Source organism: Dacryopinax primogenitus, assembly GCF_000292625.1.
Source record: "Dacryopinax primogenitus strain DJM-731 SS1 chromosome Unknown DACRYscaffold_16, whole genome shotgun sequence".
NCBI lineage: Eukaryota > Fungi > Basidiomycota > Dacrymycetes > Dacrymycetales > Dacrymycetaceae > Dacryopinax > Dacryopinax primogenitus.
Genome location: NW_024467213.1, coordinates 682,879 through 696,833, shown reverse-complemented (window position 1 = coordinate 696,833; position 13,955 = coordinate 682,879). Strand labels below are relative to the sequence as shown.

General features: G+C 55.0%; 4 protein-coding genes across 4 annotated transcripts; 1 reads left to right on the top strand and 3 right to left on the bottom strand.

The window, feature by feature from the left end:
- Positions 1-357: 357 nt before the first annotated feature.
- On the bottom strand, positions 358-1,548 carry DACRYDRAFT_110120 (uncharacterized protein; the record flags this gene model as incomplete). The annotated part of the gene is made up of 2 exons (XM_040768999.1): positions 358-608; positions 1,473-1,548. The coding sequence occupies 2 exons, from the start codon at positions 1,546-1,548 to the stop codon at positions 358-360; spliced, it is 327 nt and encodes a 108-aa protein (XP_040626295.1).
- An 861-nt stretch (positions 1,549-2,409) lies between these two features.
- DACRYDRAFT_110119 (uncharacterized protein) lies at positions 2,410-3,252 on the top strand (the record flags this gene model as incomplete). The annotated part of the gene is made up of 4 exons (XM_040768998.1): positions 2,410-2,544; positions 2,601-2,849; positions 2,902-3,178; positions 3,233-3,252. 4 exons carry the CDS (start codon positions 2,410-2,412, stop codon positions 3,250-3,252), a joined length of 681 nt encoding a protein of 226 aa, XP_040626294.1.
- Positions 3,253-3,721: 469 nt separating this feature from the next.
- On the bottom strand, positions 3,722-4,235 carry DACRYDRAFT_23941 (uncharacterized protein; the record flags this gene model as incomplete). Its single annotated transcript, XM_040773472.1, has 1 exon — positions 3,722-4,235. A coding segment is annotated over one exon (245 nt), but the record flags the coding sequence as incomplete, so codon positions are not given.
- A 1,680-nt stretch (positions 4,236-5,915) lies between these two features.
- Positions 5,916-12,822, bottom strand: DACRYDRAFT_23938 (uncharacterized protein). Its single transcript, XM_040773471.1, has 14 exons — positions 12,511-12,822; positions 12,332-12,451; positions 12,094-12,254; positions 11,788-12,032; positions 11,517-11,735; positions 8,274-11,466; positions 8,124-8,215; positions 7,937-8,054; positions 7,335-7,880; positions 6,924-7,276; positions 6,384-6,874; positions 6,216-6,331; positions 6,057-6,167; positions 5,916-6,001 (listed from the first exon to the last, which is right to left on the bottom strand). Exons 1-9 carry the CDS (start codon positions 12,705-12,707, stop codon positions 7,750-7,752), a joined length of 4,476 nt encoding a protein of 1,491 aa, XP_040626292.1. The 5' UTR covers positions 12,708-12,822; the 3' UTR covers positions 5,916-6,001; positions 6,057-6,167; positions 6,216-6,331; positions 6,384-6,874; positions 6,924-7,276; positions 7,335-7,749.
- Between the last annotated feature and the right edge of the window lie 1,133 nt (positions 12,823-13,955).

Sequence of the window (13,955 nt, the reverse complement as noted above, 5' to 3'; positions counted from 1 at the left end):
GGGGGGGGCTCGGACTGCTTGCTTGCTTGCTTGTTTGGTTTGGTTGGTGGGTTGGGTTGGGTCGCGTGCTGTGGGGTTATGACCGGCTTGGCTTGGGAGTGAGCACGCCTTGTTAGCTGTTGTGCCAGGCCGGTGGTGGTTGGTGGTTGGACAGACGCTGGACAGATGCTGGCGCCCGGCCCCCCTCTCCCGTTTTTTGTCAAAGTGACTAACGTCCTCCAGCCTGCCCAACACGCGTCCACATCCACATCCAACCCCCCCACCAGCAGCACCTCCCTCCCCCACCCCCACCCCACCACCAACCCCCCCGAAACAGACCCCGACCCCCTCCTCCGTCTCCTCAGCAACAAACACCTCCTAGCCCTGCTCCTCCTCTCCCAACCCTCCATGTCCATAATCCGTTCCCACGGTGCCTTGTTCGAGGGGGAAGGGGGAGGAGGTACGCGAGGGTTGTGGCTGGGTGGGTGAGGGCTGTGAGGGAGGGGTTGGGGGAGCTTGAGGGGGGAGGGGGAGCGGGGGCGGGAGGCGTAGTGAGAGGGACTGGGGGAGCGGGGGGAGGCACTGGAGGGGCGGGGGGGACTGGGGGGACTGGGGGAGGGGGGGAGGAACTCAAGTTTATGAGAATTAGGATGAGGAGACATGAGTTGCTTATCACTCCTGGTACGTCATTTCCTTCCTTCCTTGCCGGCTTGCGGCTTGCTCCCTTGTTTGCTGCTCGCTGCTTTGAGGCATAGGCTAACCCGGGGTAGACGATAAGTACGTCTTGGTCGTTTTACAAGACCCGACGAGTTAGCGAGCGAGCGAGCGGGGGGGTGAGAGCGGGAGACGGAGAGGGCGGGCGGGCGAGGAAACGAGCGCAGGTGGGATGGGAGAAAGTGGAGTGCGTGAGAGGGGTGGGAGTGTCAGTGGCTAGACAGCTAGAGGCTTACAGGGCTAGACCAGTACAGAGGTACAGAGGTACAGAGCAGGCGTGCCCCGGATATTATACTCGTGAGGAATCCCAATCCTAATCCCAATCCCAATACCTATACCTATACTGTACCGTTCGGAGTGTGCACGCGGGCAGGCTAGTCCAGTCCGTCTGTCTTCCTCGAGCGCTCTGCGAACGCTTGGCACGACACATATAGACGTTTGGGCTCCTCATGAAATGCGATGAGCTTGGGTCTGTGAGTGCTATTCTGGTGGGGAGGACGTTTGGCCTGTTCGGGCCGTTCGTGCTGTTTGGACTGTTTGGGCTGGTTGATTATATTTCAAACTCAGGCATGCATAGGTCTGGGCGTCGACCTCGTGCAAGACTTTGCACCAGCTTTAGGTAGCAGCTAGGCCTCTCACAGCGGTACGGTACGGTCCTCCAGTCCCAGTCAGGAGAGGACGAAACAACATGTCCACTGTACTGTCCACTGTCCAGTATGTACATATACATGTTTATGTACAAGGTTTATGTACAAGGTTTGGAAAGCTCGAAGGCGTACGTGGGCGATCCCCGGTCCAAATCTCCAGTACCCAGTACCCAGAACTACCCGGGCTCTTGCCAGTGCGCACGGGCATAGAATGCCTCCACGTTCGTCCTAACTCGTGCGCCGTACGCCGTGCAGCTGCAGCCGCAGCTGTTGTCGGAGTTGACAGTGCTGCAGCTACATGTCCTCGCTTCTCGCTTCTCGTGCTGGGCGAGTCTGGCAGGCTGGGGTACTGGAGGTCAACCGCCCAAATGAGGGCTCGAATTTAGCTCGGGAAAGGGGTATATCGATGTCGATATCGGTATATTTGGTTCACTCTGAGCAGGATGTTACGTGCGCACGGTGGGTCGGGGTCTTACATGAAAACGGAAGTTGGGTTCACGTGACCCAAGCCCAAGGTTTTCCCTAGCGTCAAAACCCAGAAGTGCCCAGAACGTCAAATGCGCAACCCGGGAACTTCAAGTTGCTGCAGTCTTCTGTGGTGCCTTTTTCCAAAACGAATTTGGCTCTTTCTTCTCCTTTGGTGTGTTCCCTGTACCGGAACCTAACAATTGATCACGTGCGTCAGAAGGAACGGGTTTAGGGCCGGCTTCATTCGGTGCTCGTGAGGTGGGGCATGAGGTTGCTGGCCAGCGTCGCCATTGATGTGTGGATCACAGTGGATCCAAATACACGCGGCTTCTGGATCTCTCCTACGAAGTTTCCAAGATGCTTGGAGAAGCAGTGAGATGAACGAGACGAGGAAAGATGTCGATTCATTAGACTAGGCAATGCCGTCAATGCTGAAGAGAAGACATTTCACCGCCACTAGATTGATTTGATATGATGGCGTCTGTTGAACCCTGACAGTGGTCCCTGAGTCTCTGCCAACCGCCCTCCTCCGGCATTCGTCCTTCCTCCTCGAACTACCCTCCATTTCCCCAGGGTCTCTTCTTCCGTACCTGCCATGTCCATGTCCGATCATCCCCCATTAGCACCACAGGAAGGCTCGGGTGTCGAGCCTGCACAATATGCGCAAAACTTGGAACCGCATGTCTTTACCGAACAAGAGCTGGGGGAATACCGCGAGCAAGACCGATTTCTCCCCGTATGTACCTGTCTTACAGTGCGCCCCGATAATCCCTCATCTTGTTACACTGTTAGATTGCCAACGTCGCCCGAATAATGAAGTCTTCCCTTCCGCCCAATGCCAAAATCGCTAAAGACGCCAAGGAGACCGTCCAGGAATGCGTCTCCGAGTTCATCAGCTTCATCACCTCCGAAGCGGCGGAGAAGTGCCATCTTGAGAAACGCAAGACGGTTGTGGGGGAGGATATTATATATGCGCTGTATTCTCTCGGGTTTGAGAACTATGCAGAGGTGTTGAAGGTCCTCCTAGCCCGGATGAGACATGTACGTCGCCTCAGTCGGTTCGACGCTCGGGAGGGATGCTGACCCTACATAGGCCCATTCATTAGCCCAGGCACACAAGAAATCTGCATCTGGAGAATTTTCCCCTTCAGATCCGAGCGAACTTGCTCTCCGTGCACACGGTTCTGGGTCTGACGAGCATGACGATGACCTGGACGATCATGATGAGCATGATGAGGATCACGATGAACACGAAGGCGATGATGGGGAACCTGTGGATGATACTGAAGGAGGCGCGGAAGACGAGCTGGAGCTGGAAGAACTTGAGGAACGGTTCAAAGAGGTTGTCGAGAAGGGCCAGTACGCTGAGAGTTAGTGGGTCTTCCTGCGGGGCGCTTGTCACACAGGTGCTGATGCACGCGCAGATGAGGAGGACGTTGGCTAGGCTGCCCAACAGGGCTGTAATCTGTATTTCTAGGATCTCACCTCATCCACTGGACACTTGATTGTATCGGATTCAGATTGTTTGTACGCTCTACCGACCCAGTGCGATTCTGGTATCTATGGCAACATTTCTTGGGAACACAGAGTGGCTTTTGTGAGTATGGAATACAGGAACAATCAACACCATGGCAAGTCATCCTCAACCAGCCCATTGGCGGAAACACATCCTCACTCTCACCGGCGACGGTAAGTCCTACCGGCGGGCAGCGGCTTGTTGCTCTCCGGACATCCATCCTGGTGATACAAAACCCCACTCCTTCCATCCCATATCGCATTGCAGGAGACGCATCCCGTCGTTCCATGTTTGAGCAAGCCCTCACCGGAGTATGGCGCCACCCAGCCAGGTGAACCACGAGTGTACCAAGCAGGAGGAAGAGTCGTCGTCGGCTGCGGTTTGATCGGGATGGAACTGGTTCTGAACGCTCCGACGCCTTCCAACAGCGAAGATGCGACATACGAAGTCGACATGGCAGGATAATCCTCCCTCCCAGATTGACGCGAGCGCTGCGAAGGAGGAGGAAGGCGCTCAGCTTGTCCGGCTAAAGCAGCGGCGTCGGCACCAACTTGACTAGACATGAAACTGCGAGACTGGAGCAGACGAAGACCTTCGGGAGTTTGAGCGAGGCGATAGCGTTCACGCGCCCAGTCATCCAACGTTCCCTGGAACCGCATATTGTCAGTGTCGAGAGGCGGTCCGCTTGGAGGGAGGGCAGTTTGACTGATCCGTGACTGGATCACTCGTGGGATCACCGGGGGGATTGCTTCATCCTCTGAGACACGGGATTCTTCAACATCGGACTCGCCGGAGTGTTCTTGCTCGAGTGGATTCTGTGGCTGAACAGTGGAAGCAGTAGGTGACGTCCCCATACCTGCTGTGTTGTTCATGCTGACGGACGTCTTGTTGCTTGTAGGAGTCGACATGGCGGGAAGTGGTCAAGATGTAAAACTGCCCTGCGGCGCGAATAAAAAGGACGGGTGTGACTCGTGATGATTGGTCTTTTCCCGGCAGAAGACCTCGGAAACCCCCTGAGTCTAAAGGCGGTGGAAAATTTGTGCGGCGGGTGGCCGCGACCCTCGCTGATATTTCTGCGGAGACGCGAGTTCATGCCACTTTCGGCCTCTGATTGAACTGAATTGAACTGAACTGATGTTCTGATACGATATAGTACGCGTGTGGTCCGAGCGGCGGCGTTTCATACCAAATACACCGAGCAGTGCGTGTCAAGAAGAGGTGGGTGGGGAGATATCCTTGGTACGTTGTACACTTCAGCGAGTTCCCCGATATATCTCGCCCTCGGGAAGTACTTGTTGATCGGCATGTACACTCTGAGACATGGGTATCTGCCCTCTAAGACAGTCATTACGAGGTCGGTCGGTTTCCTTCCCGAACGGTCCAACTTTACGTGCCGGTGAACTATGTCCAATGACCCAATGCACAATGGCCACCATCCAGATGCACTATCTCTCCAAGCCCAGGGGGTTCTCGCCCTCCGTTTGATAAAAATATGACCAGTATACCAACACCCATGAATCGAGACGAATTCAGGTATTACCCGCGAAGCCCAGCAAGTACTGGTCATCGCCATCAATATCATTATCCCTAGTGAGTCTCCACGAGGAAAATGTTTAATTCACGTGATGCGCTTCAGTCTAGCTCAGAGTGGTGAACGGTGTTGGGTGAGCATGGTTCTCAACACTATTGAAGAAGCTGTTTGAAAAGCAGGTTCCACATCCAACCAGGATGCATGAAGCACCCTATTTGCTTTCTAGGGAATCCCATCGTTTCAGCTGTTCATAGACAGCGCTTGTTGACTCCCTGCTTTCCACTCAGATAATACCCTGCGTGTGCCCGTACGTTGAGAAAATATCAAGAAGGGAAATTGATCGAGAGAAGAAGGCAAAGATAACACACAGACACGAGTATTGATAAGAAATAAAACGCCTGTCTCGCTCGTTCTCATTAAACGGGGGTTACTAGAAAAGTAAACGGATTGAGAAAATGATGGAATCAATTCAAGGGGACCACACTGTGCATGGCGTAAATGTCGCCCATAACCGTCTGATCCAGGAGACAATTGTGACATAGTCCCGGAAGGACGGTATCTTTCTCGAAGGTGATGGAATGTCCGGTCATGGGCTGACAGAAGATTACCCTTGTTCAGTGGTATTCTGACTCGTAAGAAGACGAAAGGTGCATTCTCATCCGTGCTACTCGTTCGGAAAATCCCAATCGTATGTGGAGCTTGCACGGCCGAGTAGGCCTTCAAAGATAAGCCTCCGGAGCGTGAGCTGCGCCCGATCGGACATTCGGCCAGACCCTGAGTCTGAGTCAGGCATAGACATTCGTTTCATCGTGTTCATTTTGCGCGTGTCACTGTTCCGTGAGTACAGACATAAAAACTCCCAACGGTCATAGATAAGGAATGTTAGTCGATACCTATCCGTCTGTTCTATCTTTGCATTGGCCAGATAAATGGCTCAAAATTGGCTTAACGTCGGTCTTCAACCTACTGAGGCAGCTTTTTACAGAGGACGTCCGATCTCTCTAGATGACCCGGACATTTACGGACCCGTTCATCCCCGAGTAGAGGGAATGAATATTCGTGACTGTATTCAGGCTATAATTCAGGTCATATTTCGCACCAGCGGAGTGGTCAGCAGTCTCGCCGCCGCTTCCGATCTCAACAATGAGGTACCCATATTACATTACTTGAGACTTATGATTATGTACTGATGGTCTCTTCCAGGTGTACCTCGTCACCCTTCGCCGAACCAAAGATTCTCCCTTACCGCAGCAAGTTCAATTTCGTGTAGCAACAGAAAACAAAATACTTCTAGGCATTTCCATAGACTCAGAGGTACGATCTTGCTTTCATACCCGTCCCCGGTTTGATCCGACATTACAGGTTTCTACTTTGACGTTTTTGCGGGAGAAAACACTAGTACACGCTCCTAGGGTGTTTGCTTATTGTACAAACGGAAATCTGTTTGGCCTTTCGTTCCTGGTGGTGGAACATATTGTGAGTTTTTCTGTCTCTCGGTTCTTCCTCCTTGACATTCACCCCTCTACAGGTACTAGGCCAACGTCTTAGTGACGTGTATGAGTCCCTGAATCAGCGTAGCAGGTTACGTCTTGCACATGAGTGCGCTAGCATCCTTGCTGAGCTCTCGCTGCGTGAGTGGCCCAAAATCGGCTGTCTGAGGAGCGGCGTGAAAGCCCCCATAAATGGGGTCCGCTTCCCAACTCTCAGGGAACCACCTCGCTCAACTGGCATCTACGTGGGTCCTCTCGATAGCAATTTGACCGACGAGGACAAGGCAGAGCTCCCGGAAGACTTTCCGTCCGATAATGGACCGTTCTCACGGACTGAGTACTGGTTACAAGCACTCTGTACGGAACATGACGCCTTCCTTGCGTATCTGGTCGCCACGGATCGCTATGACCACAAGGAAGCAGAGCAAACAAGAATAGAGCTTCGCCTGATTCTGCAGCGGGCAAAGACTGTTCTTCAGAAGGATCATTATGCGGGCCACTTTAGCCTGTATCTGCAACTAAGACCAGAGTACGTAATCCTCTTTCCATGATTGAGAACATACTCACACGTCTCACAGCAATATACGGATATTTGATCGAGGCCCGCAGATGGGTCAAATAGCCGCGGTAACCAATGTGGAAGGCGCGTTCGTCGGTCCTATGTGGTATTCGGTGGTGTTCCCTAGATGGCTTAAAGGAGTGGACGGTGAGCAAGACCAATTTAGGAGGATCTTCGAAGACACGTACGAGAAGAAGACGACGACAACCAAAGGTTCTTTGAAAGCCTTGATAGCGGATCCTCGTTACCGTGAACTACGGCAAATAACGTACATTATCAAGAATCCCACTCCGGAGGCCTTGGAGAATTGCGTCACTTTGCTGGCTCGGCAAGGTTTGCTAACCTTGGCAACGACACCCGCACAACCTCCTGGTCAGTCAGCCTGTCAACTCTCGCATCTCAATACTCACATCATGCTACGCACCTTCAGCTCCTCCGCCCAAACAGGCTTCACAGCGATCTGGCGCAACAACTCCTGCAGGTCAACGCTCTGCTACACCCAGCCGGGCGCCGCCCCGTCCGTCTACTCCAAAGCTCACGTCTGAGGAAAGGGCCAAGGCTCTTGGCAGAAGCGGATATGCGACCGACGCTCCGAAGAAACCTAGGCGAGACGCTTGGCCACTCTTTGGGAAGAAGCAGCAGCAGCAGGAGATCTAGGAAACAGGACATAACTTACTCACACTTCTCTATTGCTGACGGCACTTTCGGCATTGCTCCAGTAGATAACTCATTTGATACCAGCACAGATTAGCAGCACTTCTGACGACACATTATAGATGAAGCAAAACCAGTGGAATTCTCGGATCTACAGCATGTACATGGAATATTCGGACCTCCTCGTGTTTTTAACGCCCCATCCGGTTCAGGATTTGCTTGATGCCAGGACCCCAGATGGCCACATTGTCGGAGGCTGTCCCGCTCGTCAATAGACGCACATGTACATTCATGGCAGAGTGGAAATCGCGGGCTTGCATTGCTAGGTGAGAAATATCGTAAGAACCTCGTAATGACCATGAGCACAGGAAAACAAACCTGCGATAAGCTGATGCAATTGCTGCACAACCGGTGAGGTCAAGCTCTCACAATTAAGCGCATCGAACAGGTTATTCAATCTACGCTCTGTGTCATCCACGAGGCGCTTTTGCTGGGGCTGTTGAATCCCATCAGCATGCCTCCTCCTGCGCTCCGAATAGGTGGTCAGCGCAGGGCCAGGGCTCACAGGGATGGTTGCCTTCAGTTGCGCAAGATCTTGCGAAAGGACTTGGAAGATGGGGTCCAGCGCGGATGGGATATGGGAGCGATCGCCTGGTGCTGGAGGAATGTATCAGTCTCATATCCTGGACCAACTTTCAGCGAAAAAAATGCATACGATATTTTGGTGCTTGGGCGGCAGCAGGCATTGGTGGCCCCCCTGCTGGCGTCCCGCTTCTGGAGAGCTGCGGTGGCTGACCCGATGGAGGCGACATTGCCTGGCTTGGAGGTGCAGGAGGATGAGCGCCTGGCGGGGGCCCATACGGCCCGCCTTGCACAGGTGGAGCGCCTGCAGGCACGCTCGGCCACTGCTGGCCAGGGGCGCCTGGAGGAGCAGCTACGCGCTGACCAGGCGGTCCAGGCATCGCGCCATTTGCAGGCCGACCAGGCGGGGGCCCTTGCATCCTTGGCTGACCAGGGGGTGGCATCCTCGGGGGACCTTGCTGTGGAGGAGAAAGTGCGCGCATTGGAGGTGCTCCTGGTGTGCCTTGTGCCAGCGGTGAACTGGTCCGTTGTGGTGGATAACCAGGCGCACCAGGGCCCCTTCCGGGAGGCGGTGGCTGGAAAGGTCTTCCAGCTACCCCTGGAGGGGGGCCGGGCGGGCCCCCACGTGGTGGAGGCCCTGGAAGCCGTGGACTGGCGGTGTTCCGGGGAGGAGGAAGTGCCTGTCCTCGCTGCGGCGGCGGCAGTCCACCTGGTTGGCCGGGTGGCAGCGTAGATCCTCGACTTGGAGGAGGAGGAAGACTCGCGGTCTGGTGCATTGGCTGTGCGTACGGCGACGTGAGTCCGGCCGAAACTGGAGAATTAGGGAAAGGCGCGGTGATTGGAGGGGGAACACTGGCGGGGGCAGCAGCAGAGGCAGCTCGCCGAGCAGACGCAACTGTTGGGGCATCGTTCCAGCCAGGTGTTGCCTCCCGCTTGATGAAGGATCCGCGGGGTGGGCCAGGCGTAATATCTGGAGGGGGTATCCCTGTTGCTTCATCGATAACAGGCGGCGGAGGTGGAACGATTGAAGAAGGCGCGGACGGCTGATATGCAGGCTGGCCGTACGGCGCGTTTGCATAGTTGTTACTGGGGTATTGCATGGGAGCGGAAGGCGGGTATGGTTGACTTTTGGGCGGCGGCATTGGCCCGCCGCTGGGCTGGTAGCCGGTAGCAGCCGGAGCGTAGGGATTCGCTGCGACGGGCCCTGCAGATGCACCGTTAGGGGCATAACCATATGGAGCATACGCTGAAGTTGCAGCAGGCTGTGCAGGGATGGCAGGAATGGCAGGGGCGGGCTGAACCGGAGCAGCGGAGAGACCCTTGGGGAAGTAGCCAACGTCCGCAGCAGCGACAGCTGCACGGCTGGCCTGTTGCTTGGCCCGAAGTGCGGCATTATCCTTGACTCCAGCAGCCTGGAGCAAGCGGTCCCTAATGACATCGAATTGAACTTCCATTCCAGGTACACCACGGTAGTCAGATGGGATCATGGCGACGTAGGTTACCGACTCTTTGACAAGACCTTGGGAGGCGATGAGATCGGCATACTCGTAGTAGCGGTCGTAGAGCGCAGCCAACTTGTACGTCCGCGCGCCGCTCTCGGCGACAGCGGCAGACTCGGTGGGCTGAGTGAGCTCGGTATCGACATACGAGGCAGCACCTCGGAAAACGGCGACCTTCTCGATGAAGGTCTGTAGGGCTGAAGCATGGGCATCGTATGTCGACAGCTTGGCACCTTCTTCCGACTGGGCAGCAGCGTCCTCTTCCTCCTTCATCTCTTCCGTCCAGATACCGACAACCTTCTCGAGCTTGCCGGCAGCGAGGTAACACAGGGTAGCATCCTTCCTGAGTGCTTTCTTGCCTTTCTCATCTTCCCCAAGGAGACGGCCTTGGAACTCGAGCCTTTGGCCGAGCTGTTCTGCGAGGCCGGAAAAATCGTCTGCCTTGGCAAAAGTGCACAAGACGACGAAGATCTCCTTCCACTCCCTCAGATCGGCATTTTGGACAATGTCGGCAAGGTCGTCGGACACGATGCTCTGGAAGAGGCGAAGGTAGGGGAGCTCAGTGACGCGTTTCTGGAAGTACGCCTTCTGGGTCGAGGCGAGCAGCTCAGGACCACCCTTGACTGCGAGCAAGATCGCGTCGGCAAACCGTTCGGCACCGAGACAGAGCTGGACGGCGCTGTCAAAGTCGCCCAATACAAGTGCCTTGGTGACGAGCTTGTCCACGTCGCTCTCCTCCGACGGGTAGATCTTGAACGTGTTCGCCGCCCTCGAGGGGGGGTCGTTCAAGTCAGCAATACTGGAGCTGCGGCTGCCAATAGTCGCTGCCTGGCTCGAGTCGTTGGCATAGTTCTGGTGCGGGTAGAGCACACGCTCTGGGAGGGCGCTGCGGATAGTGCCCATGCTGGAGAAGAAGTCGGCCGGGTCGGCAGGAGCAGGCGTGCCAGCTGCGCCAGGGGCGACAGCGCCGATATCTTCGCCAAAGAGGGAAGGCTCGGTCGTCTCCGTATCCGCTTCGGTCTGCGCGGCAGTGGCCTTGGTGCCAATACTCGTAGCACCGACGCTGGTCTCGCTGGGAGCCTCGGTTGTGTCCTCAGGGTCGGTATCTTGCGGTCCTTCGGATTCTTCGATCTGCTCGTGCTCAGGCTCGGCAAAGGTGACCGTGGGCTCGGACAAGGCTTCGGATGCCTCGCGATCAGTGGAGAGGGCGACGGAGGGCACGATCTTGAGCTTCTCCACGGCCTCCTTGACGCGTTCTTTGACCTCTTCTTTCGAGAATCCGAGGAGGGTGATCAACTCATCGCGGTTATCGACACGGAAGAGACTAGACAGAGCACGCCAGGTCTCCTTGAGGTCGCCGTCGGGTGCAGACTCGCCAGTGCGAGCCTCGACGAAGGATTGGAGGGCAGCAGGTCCTTCTGCTTCAGCCTGAATGAGCTTCTCAAGACGTTCCAGGATGGAAGACTCGGTGACGATCGTGCGAAGCTTGACGACACCCTTGCCGTGCCCGTGCTGTACTGCCTGGGTGGAGTTATGTACGCTCGCGAGCTTGCCACCGAACCCGAAGGAGCTAGATGTAGGACGACGAAGCCACTTGGGTGGCTGCTTCAAACTCAGCGCCGTCTTTGGCTGTTCCGTAGTGGAAGGGAGATCGAAGATGTCAGCCCCATCTGCCTGGACGGGGGCAGCGAGGGGGGCGGCAGCGGCTTCGTTCGTAGACTGTAGAGAGTGGAGACCGATAGTACCGTCGAAGGAGGCGGTGGCTAGAAAGTCGGGGTTGCGAGGGCACCAATCGACCTGGAAAGCCCAGTTGTGGGATGAGGGCAACTGACGGTGCTTTAGTCGATATACAGCAACGCCTATACTGGTTCACGTACCTCACCGATAATCTCCCCAACCTGAGGATTCCAGCACAAACTCCTGTTGTCCTTTCCGCAACTGAGGAGCAAATCCGCGTCCTGCTTGCACCACGAAACAGAGAGAACACCTTTTTCGTGACCGGTGAGGATCTTTTCGGGTGCGCGAGAGTTACGCAGGTCCCAGAGCATGATGATAGGCGAAGTGTCATCCTCGGACGAGGTGACGAGACGCGTGGGCTACAGCAGGCATTCAGTATCGCTGCTCGCGGCCGACGAAGCTAGAACTCACGTTTTCAGGATGCCAACAAACGTCGCTCATCCCTCTCCGCCTTCCTATCTCCATTCCGCCCGCAACCGCTCCGCCGCCAGTGGCTGCCCCACCACCATAGGCAAGCGCGACGACCTCTCGCTTCCCGCGAAGGTCCCAGACGACGGTGTATCCTGTAGAAGAGGAGGAAGCGAGAACATGGGCGACAGAGCTGTTCCATGCAAGAGAAGTGATAAGATCCAACTTTGTGCTGGGCGCCGCGGTGCCTAGCCAGTGTATGAGCTCAGCTCAAGATATCTACATACGGAATTCGACAGGAATACTCACCCGTAGGCGTGTAGGGCTTTGTCGGGTTCGTCAGATCCCAAATATAGATTTCGCCCGCCGAGGCCCCAGAGGCGAGGAGGTTCGTCTGCAGGCCGTTAAAGTCCAGGCCGCGAAGTGACGTCTGGTGTTTCTTATTGCTCAAGATAAGTGACTCGGCCGGGCTATACGCATCCGCAAGGCGAAAATAGAGATAGGTTAATGAACAACACGCGTCGTACGCGAGGCAGAAAAGACTGACTCGAGCCCTTGGACGATCTTTTCCGGGTCCCAGATACCCAGCTCGCCCGACTCCATCCCGGCTGCGATGAGACCTTTTGGGTGATCGATGCTCACATTTCCCCATGCGAGGCGGTTAAACCTGTGTGGAGCGATAAGATGAGCAAAGTCTGTTTTATGCGTGCGTCCGCATACACCTACCTCGAGGTAGTGACGACGCTCCCTGTGGGCTTATCGTGCTGCGCAGTATGTAAATCCGGCTCCCAGAGCTCGAGCCTCCCTTCATTCGAGAAATTCTCGTCTAGCGCACCCGCGACTGTGCCCGTCGCGAGCAGGGGCAGGACAGAAACGGGCGACCAGGCAAAGGTCGATGTGCGGGGGATCGTCTTTAACCGCATGATGTTCTGATCCAAGACGTTTCGTCGTCGTCGTCGTTATCTCCGCGTTGGGTGATGTCCCAGCAGGTGCGGATGGGCTAGTAGTCGTCAGTGGTGGTGGTGGTATACTCGTAGGCAGCGCGTAGAAGAGGGAAACGACTTTTGCGTGCAACCTTGGATGAATCCCTTCGTCGCTGCGACGGGCCAACGGTGCAATCATGACACGTTGGGATTGATCCCGGCACAGCTTTTGTGGTGGCACTGCTCCGTCAAATGTATGAGGGCATCCAGGTTTTGGGACTCTGGACTCTGGATATAGATGTCAGGGTCCTAAGCTTAGTAATTTAATCCCGCTCCGCGTCAAGCAGGCAGGGCAGGGTGCATTGCTCAGCAATTCAATAGCCGGTGTTGCCTAACACCAAATGCGTAAGTCCGATAGATACAATTAGTTAGTGCTCTATCTAGACATCATGTAATTATTAATTGATACTACTACACAAAAAACAAGAAAAACAAAGTACTTGGAGGACATCACCTCCAAGCCCGTCTATTGTATTTCTACACAGTCAATTCACCAATGACTATAGTTCATGGCCCTTCTCTTACTCTCCCTCTTCATCTGACTCCACCCACCAAGCCCACTTGTCCATCTCCACCTTGTCATCCTTCAGACATCCGTCATTCTTCCTCCAGGCATGCAGCCAGAACCTTGCCCATGTACTCCCTGGTCATTTGCTGAACCTTTTGATGAGCTTCTTCAGGCTGGCAGACTCCAACAACTTGGCATGTTCATACCAAGTTTTGTACTTTCCCTCAAATCCATACACCTCCTTGAAGGCTTGCCCCCAAAGAATGTGGCCTGGTGTAGCCTTGTCCATATAGCTATGGATGCAGGTGATGTCGCACATGACTTCATTAAAAGTCCATGACCTGGGCCACATATTGTCCAGCACCTCCAGGAGCAGAAGTTGGGCAGGGGAGGACAGCAGCTTGTGTTAGGGCAACACAGGCTGACTAAGTCTGCTCACCTAAGAGTGCCGAGAGTCTAAGCAGGCAACAAGGAAGTGGAGTAGACCTGATGATATTTATACCTCTGTGGTGGAACCTGCTAGAACATCTTGCTTACTTAGCCTAGTCAGGTGATCAGGTCATATGACCAAGGATGAGGTCATATGAGGTCATGCACAGCCATGCACAGCAGGTCACCTGACCATCCAATCCTTCCAGCAGGTTCCAGCACATGCCAAGGTATACCAGCTATTTCCATGT